General features: G+C 36.7%; 1 protein-coding gene across 1 annotated transcript in view; it reads left to right on the top strand.

Moving 5' to 3' along the window:
• The first annotated feature begins 446 nt into the window (after window positions 1-446).
• Window positions 447-18957, top strand: part of LOC142832196 (ankyrin repeat and SOCS box protein 3-like) — an 82761-nt gene continuing 64250 nt past the window's right edge. The window contains exons 1-2 of the mRNA XM_075942465.1: window positions 447-648; window positions 745-845. Coding sequence (XP_075798580.1) covers window positions 586-648; window positions 745-845 — 164 coding nt within the window. The 5' untranslated portion in view covers window positions 447-585. The remainder of the gene's footprint in view (window positions 649-744; window positions 846-18957) is intronic.

The raw sequence follows: 18957 nt of genomic DNA on the forward strand, positions 1-18957 counted from the left end.
GGACGGTCAGGGACACGCAGCGGAACCTTCGGTCCCGGGCAGGGCAAAAGGGCTGAGGCGAGCGCGAGCCCGCGGAGGGATGGTGAGCGCCCGGCGAGGGGGGAGCCGCGCCTGAGAAGGCGAGGACACGCTGCGGGCGGACGCTCCCGGCGCCCGTGCCCGCCGGCCGCTGAAACGCCCAGCGCCGCTCTCCAAGGGCCAGCCCGGCCGCCCCGCAGCCTCCGCGGCGCTCGCGATTCATCGGCGGCCGCTGCGCTGAACGACTCCCTCCGGGAGCGGGGCCACCTCGACGGGCTTTTTGTCTCGTGCCCCGGCCGCTCTTCGCGTCCTCCTCCTCCAGATGCCTTTCTTCTGCCCCTCCTCTCCGGGTGCAGACATTGCCAGCGCCGGCTGCGGCTCCACGCGGGATTTGGGCTCGTTTCCCCTGGGGGGTTTTGAGGAGCGAGAGTCCTTCCCCGTCTTCGATGGGATTTTCCTGCCTTGCCGAAATGGACTTTCATTAATTTCGTCTTACTTCTACCAATTCCCTAGGCGTTTTTGTGGTACTTCCCTTTTTCCTCCCCTCCCGAATATATAATCTGTAAAATGGAGAACGCAATCTTTACTCCCCTTCTGGAGCAGTTCATGACCAGCCCCTTGGTCACTTGGGTAAGTAGGATGTCCTTTATTGTGTATTTTGCTGTGTTATTTGCGGCTGCAGAGATGGAGGTGGGCGTTAACGCCGTGATAATCCTTGTGTTCTAGGTTAAAACGTTTGGACCTCTGGCTGCAGGAAATGGGACCAACCTGGATGAATACGTGGCTTTGGTGGATGGGGTATTCTTGAACCAGGTCATGCTCCAAATGTAAGTGTTTTCTTCTTCTCTCGCTAACTTTTTTTCTGTGAAAAATAACATACTTTGAACTTAGATTTCACGTCATAAACCCTTAATTTGGTTCTTTGGCCAGAAAAAAAATCAGGTGGTTTAATTGGATCTTGGAAGGAGTGCCCTTCCTGCTTATTAACCAAGTAGTTATACCTCCTGAAATTGAGAAACTGAATCTTTCACTCTGCCAGTCCTGTCTGTATTGTCTGAAGTGCTGAAATTCAAACCACATTGTGATATCTTTGGTAATTTGGTAAAATGACGGAGACAGAGAAATCTTGTCTACGAAAGAAAAAGACTTAACTGTGAAGTTATGTGCAAAGGTGTGTTCTTATTAACCTTTTAAATCTAAGAATAAATGATTCAAAAATTGAAACTGGTGAAGTAACATTTCAGCGGTGAAAAATTCAGTTAACATTGCTGATTGGTCAAGAAGACTTCTGTAGCCAGCAATTTAAATATCTAAGTTTGATCAGATGACTTACCGTGCTATTGATGAGTTATTAAATTAGTATTTGGGGAATTATTTAAAGGTATTTTGAGGTTTATGTAAATAACTGAAGTCATGAGAGCTGGGTTAATTAAGTCTTTTGTTTGACATGTTGAGTTTCTGCTAAGAAGAAATGTGGCTTTTGAGATAGAAATGGAGTGTTGGAAGCATGTTAGTACCTAGATCAGAGAGGTCAAAGTGACTCCATTTTATCGCTATGGTATTGTAGCACAGGTGCACTGTAAGTACTTCAGTGGTTATCATTGCTGGTATTACAGTTGGGTTTGGACACTTCTTTCTTAATAGAGTCTCATTACAACAGTAATCTTGCAACTTTTGATTTGAAGATATTTCTGTCTTATATATGTGAAAATTGATGCAGTATAAAAACTTGTTATTTAAATTCATATTCTATTAATTTTGCACATGTCAGTTCTGTATTTTCCTGGAAATTATTTTTCTTTCTAGATTTATGCTGGTTAGTTTTTTGTCATCTTGACACAAGGGTCATCAGGAAAAGGGGGACCTCAGCTGAGATTTTAAACTACTCTGTCATTTTCGCATGTAGGCGAGTCTCTGGGGCATTTTCTTGGTTGCTGGAGGTGGGATGGCCCACCCCACTGCTGGCAGTGCCATCCCTGGGCAGGTGGTCAGTTGTATGAGAAAGGTTTAACATTTTTGTTTTATTTTTTAAACTTAGTACTTGGGTGAAGAGTTAAAAACATGATAGCTGCTTTCACTTTGAGTTCACACTCATTTAAAAAATACATATTTTGAAAATAGTGATGTTCCAAAAGAATAGCTGCCATGTTCTCCCTAGCGCCTTGGGAGGGGACTAGCTGCTTTCTAAACCTCAGGTCTACTTCTGTGATTTCAGTTCCACCTCTCAGTTTCTCTAAGTGATTTTTAGTGTCCTAATTCTGTTCTGAATGTCCTATATAAGGGAAATAAAAGGAAAAGTACTATTCTTTGCTTTCTTAAAAGAATAGTTTATTAAAATTGGGTCAATACAGTATGTTTAAGCAGTAGAGCAACAAAATACCTTATTACTATTTTGTTTATTTATTTTTAGGTACAGAGTCTTATTTTTCCCTGGCTATGTAGATCAGGCTGGTCTGGAACTCTTGGAGAGCCACCTGCCTCTGCCTTACAGTTTCTGGGATTAAACGCATGTCTCACCACAATACATTATTTTTATGAACTATGGTTAGAAAATGTGCTGCATAGTTTATTCAGTTGGCTGCATGACTTAATGAACTCTATTAAAGTGCCATTTGAAACTCTGTGTCATGAAAGGATAGTTAACCTAAAGATGAACCTTAATTAAAAACATTTCTAGATTACATTTAGTTATAGAACTTGTGAGCAAGAATCCTTTGTAAATGAAATGGTCTATTTTTCATTGTGTTCCTTATACTTGAAGTTTATTGAGCTTGGATCTGTGGGTTTCATTTTTATCAAATTTGGAAAAAAATGAAGGCATTGTTTCTTTAAATATAGTGTGTGTGTGTGTGTGTGTGTGTGTACGTGTACCTGAACTTACTTGTCTTTCCTCCTTTTGGAAGCCCAGTTACATGTATATTAAGTTCCTAGATGTGTTTAAAGCTTATTGAGAGGTTCATGGATGTGCTTTTGTTGTTTTTTCTTTGATTTTGACTAGTCTGTTGTGGTATCTGTGAATATTTTCTATTATGTTTACTCCTACCCAGCATGTATTTCATTTTAGACATAGTTTGCTCTGTAGAAAACTTGCCATTATACCTTCCATGTCCAGGTTTTTCTGTTTTATCTCTTTAGATTCTTAAACATGGGATATAGTTATAATTGTCTTATTGCCCATATATACTAATTGTGTCATTTCATTTAGTTGGTTTTGATTGAGTTTTCTCCTCAGTATGAATTATGTTTCTTTGCTTTTGTATCCTGGTGATTTTTATTTGATGATCTTGTTGGATATTGGATATTTTATTATTCCACAAAATATCGATATTTTGAGCTTTATTCTGGGATGTATTTACGTTACTCAGAAACAGTTTTATCTTTTCAGAATTTGCATTTAATTAATTAATTGATTATTTTGGGACAGGGTCTTTTTATGTAGCCCTGACTTTCCTAGAACTTACTGAATAGACCAGACTGGTCTTACAGAGATCTGCCTGCCTCTGCCTCCCAAGTACTAGAAGCAAAAGTGAACACATCCATAGTGGCAGTAAGTTTGTTAAGCAGTACCTTTTTGTACTACTGAGCCAAAACTCTTACAAGTACAGTAATTGGTGGGAACAGTAGCTGTGTTGTTACCTGAAATAATTTTTTGGTTCTTTCAGTGACTTTGCATAGTTTCTTCACACTTAGAGGTACTGACAGCTCAGAAGTCTGTAGGGATATCCTCTGCAATCTTTTTCTTGTTTAGCTCTCTTCTCTGTGATATTCTTCATGAGTATTTAACTGCATTATCTCCAGACTTCATTCCCTCTACTCAGCTAATGTACTACTTAGGTTCCCTCCTCCCTGTTCACGGACTAGAGATCTTCTAGGCAGTAAGATGCGACTGTTGTTGGGTTCAGGCTTGGTACCCATCTATCAAGGATCATGGTTTTTGTTGTCCAGTATCTTGAAAAATACTTCTATGTTTTGTCTTCCCCCTGGTGCCCAATTGTCTCAGGAAGTAGAAATCAGCTTATATACTTTAATGACATTTTTGCTCTTACAGCTTTCATATGGAATATAGATGTTTTTGTTTATTTGTTTGGATTTTGATTTTTTTGTTTTGTTTTGTTTTCCAAAACAGTGTTTCTCTGTAGCTTTGGAGCCTGTCCTGGAACTCGCTTTGTAAAACAGACTTACCTCGAACTCACAGAGATCTGCTTGTCTCTGCTTCCCGAGTGCTGGGATCAAAGGCATGCACCACCACCGCCTGGCTCAGAATATAGATTTTTATTAGGGGAGACTTACTTTGGAAATGTTTTCATTCAAAGTATTTGCTAAGAATAAGAATGTTTATTATGTCAGTGATGCTGGTGTTACCAGTGTGGACCCAGACTCTGAAAATGAGGCGACTGCGTTGTGACGTTTTCTATTAATTACTTTGTCATAGAACTTTGTCCTTTGTTCAGTGATGTGTAATTCATTATATTTAGAGCTAAATCTTGGATTTCATTGAGTAGCTCCTAGAATCAAAGAATGTCACAGCATTAGCCATCTTTAACAGGAGGGAAAAGCTCTGCAGAACTCTGGAATGATAAGCCAGCTACTATCTATGCTTCAGGGCATTTTCCTACTTTAACTGACTGAAATAGTTTTTTTTTTTCCATGACGCTTACAAGACATAAGACCTGATATCAATAAAGTAGAAACCCTCCTCTTGTGTTGTATCTCCCATGAGGGAAAGTGGTCTGAATGACAGGCTGTGGTTTTGCACATACTGTCGTCAGCATTGCTTGCAGTTTGGTTTTCAGTAACTTTCAGGGTAATGTCCATCATGTTGAGAGTTTGTTCATTGCCCTGCTCTAGACTGATGTCTTCAAGAACAGTATGTAGTGGTCGATGGTTCTCTGTGTAACTAATCCTAAACTTGAGATTATGAGAACTGGAGAAGAATAGGGTGATTAGTTACATGTGCACATACATTTAAGTGTTTCACCGAGAATTATCTTTGCAATGTTAAGTATGAGAAACATCCTTACAGGATAAATGGAACTTAAGACTTTCTTAACTGTTTTTTTAGAAAGATATGTGTTGACTTTCCTTTAGGTTCTATGAAACACTTTGATACTAACTGAGTAATAGTTTCAAATTTAAAATTAATATTTGAGATTTTATAAGGACATTTAATTCATCAGTAACAATTTGTTTTCATATTGGTGTGATATAAATACAGAAATTATAGTTTTAAGATTTAAGGTGTAGACTTGTTATTTTAATAAAATAGTTAACCAGTTGTTGATACTCGAAAATAATCTTTCTCATTTCTGATTTTACTTCTATGCTTTCTTCATCCATATAATGATATTTTAATAATTTATAAAATAGATTAATGAAAGAGATCTGCCCCTAATATTTGTGAGACCTAGGGAAGACATGCATTTATAATAGGTATAAATACTAAGAGACTATAAGACAATCTAGTAAATGGTTAAATGTATTTTAGCATTTTACCATGATTATGTGTGTGTGTTTGTGTATCGTAATATCTTTAAAGGGTTTATATTTATAACTAGTAAAATTTAGAATTTATAAATTGACCATTCACAGTAGAGTATGATTGAGCACAGACTCCTTTCATCATTCCAGGCTCCTCTGTTACCACAGAGGTTTCATGCAAAGGCATACCTAGTGTGTCCAATTCAGGCTCTTAGAATCACTTTTCCAAATTGCTGCTCCTTTGCATTCACCTGTAGTGCATTCCATCCTAAGCACAGACTTGGGGGAAAGTTAAAAGTGTCGTCTGCAAGAGAGGAGTTGGTATGTATCATCTTGTTTATATGCACTTCTTATTTAGTGGAAGTAAGTGTGTGGCCCAGTGAGGCCAAGAGTGGAAGTCAGAACAGAAATGTTTTGCCAGTATCTAGATATAGTACTGGGTGAGATGAATGAAGGGATGGTTCATTCAAAGGTAATTTCATTAAGTGGGTAGTTTCTGAGTGCTGTCTGCGAGGTCATGGGATATGCTCATTTCTCTACCAATAAAGTCTTTCATGCTAAGTGGTAGAAGTAGAATCTTAATACAGTGTTGGCCTAAAGAAGGAAGTGGTGTTTTACATGGAAGAACTTTTGTAGGTCCAGGAATGTGGTTACCTAGTGTGTAAAGTCCCTGAGCTTGAGTCCCAGCCCTGGGTGGGTGGGAGACATTTTAAGGAGGATATAACTAAACAGGAGTCATAAACAGTAGAAGAATAGAAGGAAAGACATTTTAAACATATACAGTAAACAAAAAGCGTGAAGATGTAAATAAAAGTGGTAAAATTAATAGACTTGAGGGAGATGGAGAAATTGGCAAAACTATTGGTGAGAGGTCACAAAGGGAGTTAAAGATGAATACAAGTATAGTTAGGGCAGGCCCATTGAAAGTTCGGAAATCACATATTCATGTAAGAAGAGCCAGTCAACATGGTTGGTTAAGCAATAATCTTTAGCTGCTCAGGAACTGGCAAAAACATCTGTAAAATAAAATTTATTTATATTTGGAAGTACAGGATAAAAGAAAATATATTACAAATTCTAAAGTGAGTGAATTCTTTTTGGAATATATTTTATTTTTGGTTAGCATACATCATGACTTTTTGTCTTTGTTAGGGTTTTTGTTGCTGCAACAAAACACCATGACCAAAAAGCAAGTTGGGGAGGAACACTTCATCACTGAAGGGATTCAGCACAGGAACTCAAACAGGAAAGAATCCTGGAGGCAGGAGTTGATGCAGAGGTCATGGAGGGGTGCTGCTTACTGGCTTGCTCCTCATTGCTTACTCAGCCTGCTTTCTCATAGAATTCAGGACCAGCTGCCCAGGGATGGCACCACCCACCATGGGCTGGGCCTTCCCCTATTGATCACTAAATGAGAAATGCCTTACAGCTGGATCTCAAGAAGGCATTTCCTCAGCTGAGACTCCTTCCTCTGATGACTCTAGCTTGTGTCACATTGACACTCAAAACCACCCAGTCCAGCCTCTTTAGATTTCATAAAGTTATTGAGCATGAGATTGTACACACTGATCAATAAATGGTCACTGTAATGCCGTGGTTTCTATTACCACTCTCAGACCTCCTCTATACACAACTGAGAGTGTGTAAACCAAAAGCATTCGTCAGCACAGTCACACACACAAACACAAATCAAAGACTCATGAGTACTTAGGAGATGAAAGACCTCCTACATTGTTTTGACCACATCATATATCACACTAGCTTGGTTTAGTTGATTTGGTAAAAATTGCTTCCCATGGCTTGCTCAGCACACCTTCTTAGAGAACGCAGGACCATCAATCAGCCAAAGGATGACACCACCCACCATGGGCTGGGCCTTCCCCCATTGGTCACATAATGAGGAGATGCCTTACAGCAGGATCTCGAGGAGGCATTTCCTCATTTGAGGCTCCTTCCTCCGATGACTCTAGCTTGTGTCATATTGACACTCAAAACCACCCAGTACAGTTTCATTATAACATTTATGAATGGTAAGTCAAAATAATTGTACTTTGTTAATATTTTCTTCCCTGCTGTACTCCGTCATCCTCTTCCCTCCCCTCCTCTTTTTTTGTCTTTCTGCAGTTAGTTTTCCAGTAATTGAATTCTTTAGTAGTAGTGTGTGAGCATTGAGGAAGAAAAGCAGATGGCATCAAAGGGCGGCTGGTAGACTAGAGCAGAGCTCAAACTTTTCCACTGATGACCTCTTTGCACTTGAGAAATTTTTCCATAAGCTTAGCTGTATAGCTGTATAGAACAGGTATACAAGTCAAGCATAAATATACAAATCACAAATAAATCGTTTATTTTAAAGCAATTCTTTGATATTCATATAACTATCATTTATTAAAAACAAAAGCAAATTCACATGCTAAGTATAAAGATATGTTTACTTTTACATAAAGAGTAAAGTCTTGGCTGAATACTTGATACTGTAGGATGTAAAGCATCTTTAGCATTTTTCAGAGATGATCTTTATTTTAATAGGGCCATTAGAGATTCTGATTTTTAATCCCAAGCCAAAATTTATTGTCATTGAGCAGCTTTTTTAAAAAAATGAAACTTGACTCAGCAATTTTAAAAATCAAATACTTTAACATAGTACCATATAAAAATACACAAATTGGATACATTCTAAAGAATGATCACAGGAAAATATTAATAGTATTTGTTTCCCATAATTAAACCTTCATTGGTTCTTTAAGAGCAGAAAACAGGGTATATCCATTCAAAACGCTGACATTTATGGCACACAATAATCTTGAATCTGAACCAAGATGTTTTAGCAATGTGATCATTGTCATGGCATGGTGTGATGACATGCACTGTGCAGTGTATGTATGCAGTGTAGAGTCAAGGCTGAAGTGCAGTTTCATGGCCCAGCAGGTAAGTGCTGCCAGAGATGTCTTGGTTTCGTTACACATTTTATTTTGGAAGTTTTGGATGCTGTATATTCAGAAACCTTTCATTGTTGCCAGATTTTTTTTGACCATATATTTAGTTATGTGACTTCCCTATGGGATTGTAACCTACATTTTTAAGAAACTGGACTTAAGAAACATTTTTTTTTCAGTTTCTTACAAAACTAAACTTTGTCTTACCATATGAACTAGCAATCCACTCATAGGAATTTGTCCCAATGAGGACAATCCTACCCTCTCTTCCAGGCTTTTTAAAAGATATAATCCAGGCTGGCCTCCAACTCATGATCTTCCTGCCTGTCCTCAGTATTTGCTTACTGTCAGATGCTACCATAGTCAGCACATTCTTTTTTTTTGTTTTGTTTTTTAAAAAAGTGCTTGGGTTTGTGTCTATGCCTTGTGTGAATTCCCTCAGAGGCCAGAATTGTGACTTGCATTATTTGGAACTGTAGTTACTGACAATAAGTTGTGACCTGCTCTTTAAACTCTTGAGGCATTTTCCAGCCTACGTTTTTTCTTTTAAATACTATGTTCAACAATATTGGTTGTCCTCAGTTCATTTGGATATATTCTAAATCTTCTACAACTTACAAACTAGTGTCTCATTTTACTAGAGTCGAAGTGTACTAAACAGGTTGTTTTTCTTGTAGACTCTGCTGCAAGTTTGTTTCTGTACCTTTCTTCTAACCTGAGTTTCAGTAGATCATAACTTTTGCAGTCTTGCTCGTGTTTGTCTGGACCTTTCTGCTTTCTGCTTTACTATTTTTATTGTATTTATTGTTTTTTGTCTGTCTTTACCAGGACTTAAATAAATATCTTTTTATCTTGTCTTAACTTGGTGGCATATAATGAAATGCTTAGTATTAATCCATTTGAAGTCTGTTTTACTGGTAGATTGAAAAAGCCCACTTTTAGATTTGTTGCCCAAAGACTAGATCTTGAGCAAATATGGCCCAGGTTACTAATGAAGGCAGGCCTCTCTGACTTTGTCTTAGGGTTCAAGGGCGGTGGGTTAAAGCTTCACAGATGGTTGCCATAACCTTATCGCCTTGTGCTGATTGTGTGGTGACTCACAACAGTCTAAGAACATGAGTTGATTTGCCCAATACTGTGGTTCTCAAACACTCTAGAGGCTCTGGAGGTTGTCTGTGAGATCAGAATTATTTTTATACTATTAAAATGCCATTTGTACCAGACTAAGAGAATTGTGGGAAGAGGGAAGGCAGAGATGCAGTTGCCATCAAAGTGTTACAAAAGTACTGATTATGAAATAAAGGTTGGGTAGGTATATGTGTTTGGGGCACTTGAGCTAAGTAAAGAGACCTGATCTGTAAATAAATAAGTAAATAGTGGGTAAATTGTTGCCACCTTGATATGATCAAAACTTCTACTACCTTGTACTGGTAGTTAATAGATTCTTCACACGGTGCTTGTAGTTAAAAATTTGTTTTCACATAAAAATGATGAAGTAGTAAAAGTTACTGCCTAGAGTACAGCTTGTCTTTTATTTTGTTTGAGGCGGGTTCTTGTTTTGCAGCCTAGGCTGGACTTGAACTCAGTGTGTAGCCCAGGCTAGCCTTAATCCTTTTAGTCTCTTAATGTGCTGAGATTACAGGTGTAAGCCACTGTGCCTGGTCAAGCTTGTCTAGTTAATATACATATTTTAAAATATTTATTTTTATTTTAATGTGGTTTGCCTACAAGTGTCTCTTGCCTGTTGCTGAAAAGTCAGAAGAGGGTGTCTGATTCCCTGGAACTAGGGTTGCAAGCAGTGTGAGGAGCCAGGAGGGTGTTTCCAGTCCTCTGCTAGAGCAGCCAGTGCTCCTAAGCACTGAACCCCTATTTGATATTTAATATGTCTTTTTAATGGAAACTATGCCAAAAATACTTGTGTTGCTTAACAAAGTATTGTTATCACTAGAAATACTTAGATGAAATTTTGAATTGCAAGCCAAGCAAGTCCAGGGTTTTTGGACACTTATTTTTGCTTGAAAGAACAACTGATGATGATTATTTGGGACAGACACATACTCTTAAATAACTTAAACAACTTTTTTTAAAGGAAAACAACTAATTGTATTTATTGCTAAAATGATATCTGAGTTACAGAAACGATTGACATCTCAATATTTAAAGACTTAGCATGTTTACTTTTTTATTTTACATGTATGAGTGTTTTGCCTGCCTGTGTGTATGTGTTACGTGTGTCTGGTGCCCGAGAACAGAAGAAAGTGAATTTCCTGAAACCGGAGTTACAGGTTTTTGTGAGGTACCATGTGGGTGCTGGGAACTGAACTGAGTCCTCTTCAAGAACAAGTATTTGAATTTTATAGTTCTAATAAAATATCTCAACATTTGAAATGTATGCATAATTCAGTGAATCACATTTTGTTTTGACACAGTCTCTCAACATAGCCTAGACTTGCCACAAACTTATACACAAGGTTTTCTTAAATTCCTGATTTTTCTGCCTCAGTCTTTCCCAGCTCTGGGTTTATAGCTCTGCATCACTATGCCCAGCTATAAAGCAGTATATTTAAAATTACCTGTCTATTAGCCAAGAAAACCACATACGTCCTTGTATTGTATTGTAGGTAGACCAGTGCATTTTTTTCTTTCCCTCCTTTCTTACACCCTTCCCTCCTCTTTCTCCTTTCCTCACTACTCTTCCCTTCCCTTTCTCCTTTCTTTCTTTCCCTTCCCTCATTCTTTCTCTACCTCCCTCCCAGTGCGTGGTACTGGACCAATAGGTTTTAATTTCAAATTAGGAAAAGATAAGTTTCATAATCCACATTGCAAATAAGTGTTAAGATAGCAGTACCTCTTACTGGATTTTGAGAGCATCAAATAGTAATATCAATACAATTTGAAAAGGCTATAATATATGACTACATCATTCTTCTGGTTGTATGTTTGTGTGAAAATAATTTTTTTCTTTTTATACTTTAAGCAAAACAGTGTGTAAACACACTGAATACAGATGCACATAGTTGATTTCCTGAAATCAGGAAAGAAAGAAAGATAGCATAGCTCTCCTGGTATTTTATACAGTTATGCAACACCCAAAGGTAAGACCTGTATGGCATTGGACTTCGATGATTGCTGTATCTCTGTGAAGTTTTCAAAATCACTGCTTCTGTGTGTTAAATGAGGGACTGTGAGGCTGCACTTGATAGACCTTTCTGGGCCAATGAGAGAAACCAAGATTTTTTTTTTATCTTTTGAAGAAATAACTTGATATATCTGAAAATGCGCCTGTAATCTCTGTGATAGTTATATTATGTATCTTTCCAAGAGTTACTGTAAACACACACACACACACACACACACACACACACACACACACACACTCACACACTCACGTTGTTAATGTTTGGTTATATTGTTGCCATGCACAGTGAGTGAGTTTATGAGAAGGTTAGAGGGAAAATTAAACCAAAGGACTTTTTTTTTAAAGTAACTTTTCTTCCTGATCATACTCAAGGATAAGCTATTTAGTATTTAAATAATTCTTAATGGTAGTGATATTTATCTATTGTTTTCATAAAGCAAAATTTTGGTTTATGTGTGTTTTAATTTAGATATATGAATCAGTTATTTCAAATGTTTCATAATTAAATACAAATGTCCATATTTACAAAATGTAAAATTATCACAAAAATAAAAACAAATTGTATACAGGTATTTTTAAGTTACAGGGGCGTGATCACAAAAATGTACACAACAAAAATGGACACAAATTTAGCAACATACTGAAGCATTGGTGGTTAAGCACCAACGTTTAAGTACCAGCACAGAACAGATGGCCTGAGAGGAGACACAACAGGCCTGGAGTCTGGAGAGAAGAGCATAATACCATTAAACATTAAAACTATCAGGTTTCTGTTTTTCATAGATATAGTCAACGAAGAGATAAAGGTGTAATCCTGGTTTGTACCACTGAAAAGTTTAGACTACTCACACTGTAAATGTGCTGATCTTTCCTTTACATTTTTCTTAATTATAAAATGTGTGTGGGCAGTGGTAGGTAACATACTTACCTGCATATTCTTTAATTGGAATTGGCACAGCATGTTTTAAGTGAGTCATTTACCTATGATCACTTGTTTGAGGCTCTGTTTTACTGACAGATTGGTTTAACCTCTTACAAGACCATTTTGGAGCTATATTGCTAGGCTGTTTGCCACTAGAACATTGTTTTTCTCGTGAAAAGAGATGGGTGGTCTGTGATTAGGCTGTTCGCAAATAGCTGTGTTTGATTGGAAAGAAATTGTTCATCTTGTACATGTTAAATGTGTAGCATTTAGAGACTAATCTTTTTTAAAAGTCTTTTCCAAAAATAATATAAGAATTTTTGATTATTAATTTTTTTAGCATTGGAAATATTGAAATGAAAGATAGGCTATTTAGAATACTTAATATACTATATAGTTTTCTTTTAGAAAATTCTTGAGTATTTTAAAGAATATTTTACTGAGATTTTTATACGTATATATAAGTATACATATATATTTAAATAACAAAATATACAAAGGAATGGGGTATTTATGTCTATTTAAGGTATATTCTTTTTTTTGTTTTTTTTAATTTATTTATTTATTAAGGATTTCTGCCTCCTCCCCGCCACTGCCTCCCATTTCCCTCCCCCTCCCCTGATCAAGTCCCCCTCCCTCATCTGCTCGAAGAGCAATCAGGTTTCCCTGACCTGTGGGAAGTCCAAGGACCGCCCACCTCTATCCAGGTCTAGTAAGGTGAGCATCCAAACTGCCTAGGCTTCCCCAAAGCCAGTACGTGCAGTAGGATCAAAAACCCATTGCCATTGATCTTGAGTCAGGGCGGTGGTGGCGCAGGCCTGTAATCCCAGCACTCGAGAGGCAGGTGGATATGGAAAAAAATTTTTTTGGTTTTTTGAGACAGGGTTTCTCTGTAGCTTTGGTGCCTGTCCTGGAACTAGCTCTTGTAGACCAGGCTGGCCTCGAACTCCCAGAGATCCGCCTGCCTCTGCCTCCCAAGTGCTGGGATTAGAGGCATGCGCCACCACTGCCCGGCCTAAGGTATATTCTTTATAGATTAGTTGTTGATTAGAATTCTTAGGTTCTGTAAAAGGGATAGTATGGCTTCATAAGTGTGTACTTCAGCTACATAACTATCAGACAGAATTACTAATATTTGCCCCTAGGAGTAAATAAAATGGATAAGGTTCATAAAGCAGGAAGGTTTTTTGGTTGCTTTTCAGTATTTTAAAAAAGGTGTTTACATAGTTAAAGGCTTATAGTGAAAACCAGTACTCCTCTGTTATACCCCTCCTCTCATCTCACTGCAGATCTCCGGCAAAAGAAGTTACAGCCTTTTTATAAGTAGTATTTTTTTTCTGTTTCTAGACACACACACAGACACAGATATACATACATGTGTATATGTTTGCACACAAAGTACTTTCTCTCTGGCAAACAATAGAAAAGTACTGTTTACAGAGAAGTTATATAGAATAAGAGTACCCATATATCTACCTACCTTTATGTGTTCATGTATCATTTTTAAACTTTGATCTATTGACTTCTTTTAGTAGTATGTAGTAATCTGTGTTTTTCCTTATCATATCCTTCTAACATGGTTTTCACAAGATAGACAGCAATCAGTTTCTACATTATTGTTACTATAAAATATTTAGTACACAACTAGGTATTTCTTTTCCTGGAGTTACTGAAATTGATATTTTTGTGCGTGTGATTCTCCATAAATTCATTCTTTAAAAGTAAAATATTTTTCATGGGTTTATGATTTGAGGCTCTTTTCTTGTGGACTATTTTACCCAAGAGCAGTATTTATCACATAAAGAATCACATCCTTGTGGTGAAAAGGTTTGCTTTCCATGACCCTAACATATGTCAGTGTGACTCAAAATTAGGCATGCATCACATCAGAAACCTGAGCCTTATAATTGAAAGTTTATTGCTCTGTCTACTCACGCCTAGAGTGCTTAATGACTATCCTATTTTGAAGGCCAGAGAGTTTATGATTTTAGAACAGTGATGGAATGTCCACTTACTCTAATCAGGTAGGAACCTCTCGGCTCTATTTTCATAATAAAAAGAGCATTCGGTTAGATACAGGATAGATAGAAAACTAAAACTAGTAGGGTTCAGCCTTATTCAAGTAACTCTACTTTCTGTTGGACACTTTTCAAGTATGGATAATCATATAAATTTCCTTAGATTTCATGTGTGTACTTAACAGATTTGTTCGTACAAAACAGTTTTAATGAAACAAATTTATTTTTTTAAATCCCTTTTCTTAAAGAGCCCCGTTGAATATAAGGATTAATTTTAGGTGTTCTTTCCCTACTGTTTTGCTTTTTCTAGCTTAACTTGTCATTTTTATTTCACCTCTAGTTTCTAAAATAATTTTCTCTCATATCATTAATACATAAAATGTTGGGGATTAGTACTCTGAACTCTCAGGATGCTGGGGCAGGAGGATTACGAGTTTGAAACTAGCTTGGACTACATAGTGAGATCCCATGTTAAAAAAAAACAACTCCCTTTTGTAGATTTAGAATTATCTTGATTATTTAAAGCAGTTTTTCTCAGAAGCTTAATAGAAAAAAAAACCTTAACACCTAACAATTGTTTTTAACATGAAGTTCTTAAAATATTTTGGTCAAACCAAAAGTTAAGGTATAAAAACATGGAAGTTCTTAGAAGAGCAAAAGAATTTTGAGATGTCATGTGTAAATGTTGGGTATGACTTTTAAAACTTTGAGGTTTGGGTATGTCCTTGTCATGATCAAGGCATGGAATTATAATATATATGGAATTATTATTAAGTATGTACAGTTATTTTAGTATCTATACGTTTTCAGTAGTGACATTGAAATTATATTGTTAGATTTAAATAACCCATATTCATAATAAAACATCTTTGTGATGGCAGCTGGCAGGAAAAAGCAAGTACATCATCTTTAGCTTGACTGCCTACTGTGGAAACAGAATTGGAATATCTCAAAAATAAATGGTGATTTATTATTTACTTGGGTTTTGTAGATGATATTGATGGAACTTCCTATTGGCCTTTTGTTTCCCTAAGTGAGAATAAAGTCAAAGAGCTCAGTAGATCTAAGTAGAGTGTAAATTTGGAATTCAGTTTAGTGGTTTATATTACTTCTAGGTATCAGTAAAATATTTTCTAGTTCTAAACATTGTCAGTGTATGAATACAAATGATCAAGGTTATGAAATGCATAAAAGGCCTCAAGTATATAATGCAAATTTATATGAAAGCTTGAAGGTAGCTAGAGAGCTGTGGTATTTACTGGATGCTTATGGTTGCAAATAAAGTGTGTGTGTTTACACATAGGCATATCTAATATTTTGTTTTGTTGCGAACATAGAAAAAGATTTCCTCCAGATTTCTGCAGTTGTAACCATGACTTTCTGACCATGCTTCTGTTGTCTTTGTTTGCAATTATGTGCAATCTGACTTCTGGGATAAAGTATCATTTTTATAAGGAACTAGTTCTAATTGGTCATTTTACTTCAAAGACTTAGCGAATTTTCTATTTAAATTCTCATTTGCCTTTGGGCTGTTTGTCTTTATTCATTGTTCTCTTGTTGTAAGCATGAGCCAGTCACAGGTTTAGCCTGTCTTAGCAATATTCAATATTTTGCTTTGCATACCCCATACCTTGATTTAGGAATCTTGTTATTCAGTAGAATAACTGTCATCAGTATTTACTTTGTGTGAGATAAAAGTTTGAGTGGGGAGTGACTGTTTCAGGCTGCCAAGTAGATTGGAGAATGACAAATTAAAAGAGTTGATATTAGAAAGCAACTATTAAAACAGTTGTTGTGTAGTCAGTGATTATTTTTATTTAATCAGCAGTGTTTGTGTCTGGAATTATGCCCTTAGAAATAAAATGTTATGAGATCCTGTGCTTCTCTCAGGGAGCTTTCAGGTTAAATGAGAGACCAAGAGTCAGAAAAGCATAGGATAAAATTATGTACCAAGTCAGGGAACAGTTATTATACCATGACTTAGACCTGAAAATGATGGAGGAAGGTCATTGGTTAAATAAAAAGAAACTGCTTGGTCCTCATTGGTTAGAAGATAGGTGGGAGGAGTAAACAGAACAGAACGCTGGGAGAAAGAGGAGGTCAGCTCAGACTCCACGGCTCTCCTCTCGGGAACAGATGCCTCAGAGAGACATGCTCCCCGCTCCCGGGAAGACGCAAGCTATGAAGCTCTGACCCAGGATGGACATTGGCTAGAATCTTCTGTAGTAATAGGAGTGGCAGGGCTGCGTCCCCAACACCCCAGCCGCCTGCTCGGCTAGTTTATGCCCGAAATAACAACACACAAACTGTATTCATTTAATCTCTGTGTGGCCCATTTCTATCTAGCCTCTTCTAGGCTAATTCTCACATATTAATTTAGCCCATTTCTATTAATCTGTGTAGCACCCCTAGGTGTGCTTACCAGAGGCGGTTGCGGGGAGGAGGCAGAAATCCTTAATAAATAAATAAATAAATAAAACTAACAAGATCAAAAACACTGCTGAAGAGGTTGTGGGGAATAGGGAACACTTCTGCATTGCTGGTGGGAGTGCAAGCTGGTACAATTCCTTTAGTTGTCAGTGTGGTGATTTTTCAGAAAATTAGGAAGGAACCTTCCTCAAGACCCAGCATACACTTTTAGGTATATGCCCAAAGGATGCTCAGTTGTGCCACAAGGACATGTGCCCAACTATGTTCAGGGAGCTTTGTTTGTCATAGCCAGGACCTGGAAACATCCTAAATGCCCCTCAACCAAAGAACGGACAAGGAAAATGTGGTACATTTACACAATGGAGTACTACACAGCAGAAAAAAATAATGACATCTTGAATTTTTTTTTGTTTAAGATGAAGATTAAAATTAAGGTAATACTTTGTATTCTGGAAATTTAGTAAGAAAATGATCCATTTAATTCTTTCTCTCACAAAAGGAAGGCACTTCTTTTAGATGATAACCATATTAATTTATTTGATCACAATACTTTTACTGTGTGTAAGTATATAAAAATCATTCTGAAAACCTTAAATACATAAAAAATTCATTATTAATTTGGAATATTTTTATTTTCACAAATTAGCTAATGTTATTTTAGTATCTGTATAAATCTCAGCTGTTTATTCACTTGTTAGGAATGAGTTTTGGAGAGAGATTAATGCATTAAGAAATCTAGCTGCATAGAATAGCCCAATATTTTAATTAAATTTATAAAGAAAAGCTAGGAAGAAAATTTGTTAAGCATTTGAAAAATCAGTATTAATATTTAAGATGTAAATTCTGCAAGAATTTGAGGGCTAAACAACATTTTGGAGGCCTGAGTACTATGAGATACTATTTGAAAAACTAATGTTTTTCACATATTTCTGACATATAATTTGTATAGGAATGCTCATTTAACCCACTGTGGTCACCTCTCTTTAAACAATGGAATGTTTTTTTGTCAATGCAAGTTTAGTTAAATAGCCATATAAGCAAAAGCAACTGAAGCGTGTGCCAAGAAAGAAAAGTTCCGCTCTTAATTGAGTAACCAGGTGATTCTGGGGAAGACCTGTTAATTGCAAAGGATCTGTAGGCAGAAGGGAGTATTTCACAAACTCATCCTCGGGGACCAGCATTTGATTGTAATAAACTATATTTTAAATACGCTGCAAAATCCAAGGGAACACTTTCGTCTTCAAAACAGCAGCATGCCTCCAAGAAAACATATCCTCAAACCTGTTTCTTATGATAGCTCTGAAATACAGCCTTCTAATTCTTGAATCCCTACAGGGACAAATCCCACCAGGTTTCCTGGAGTTGGAAAGAAAAGTGATTAACTTTCCATTCTTTTAAAGACTGAATATTTGCATAGGCCACTTTTTAATTTAAACTGTTTACCTAACCTATAAAATGCAGTTAATCTGGGTGCTTGTTATCAATCACAACTCCAGAAATGTAACCTTTAATTTATTTTTATTACTTTCTCAAAATGTAAAACTTTATTCAAATGTCACAGCTTCTCTACCTCCATTATGAAAAGTTGTCTAACTAAAGAATGTGAGAACCTTCCAATAATGATCCTTACTGCTGAGACTGTGGGGAGTTTATCCTGAACTTCAAAATGAGTACCAGCTTTCTCTTGTCCATTTATCTACAACATGTGGTACATGTATGCAGTTTTCCTCTCCTGGAAACCATTGCCAATAAAATGAACCGTAGAGTGTAATTAATACAGTATTGTGGGGAAAGTTTTAATGATAATTCTACAATAATACAGACATAGGGCAATATATATGAAATAAGCTTTTGTTGAATTTCTGAGAAAAAGTTTTTTTAATATGACTTTTAAAGCATGTATATCTAATACCTTGAATGTAATATAATGTTTTAAATAAAACATTGCTTATATGAAAAAAAATATTGTATCATGCCACTTTGCTGAAAGTGAGTAACAACTGTAGGAGTTTGCTTCGG

The sequence above is a fragment of the Microtus pennsylvanicus genome, chromosome 12, assembly GCF_037038515.1.
Source record: "Microtus pennsylvanicus isolate mMicPen1 chromosome 12, mMicPen1.hap1, whole genome shotgun sequence".
Lineage (NCBI taxonomy): Eukaryota > Metazoa > Chordata > Mammalia > Rodentia > Cricetidae > Microtus > Microtus pennsylvanicus.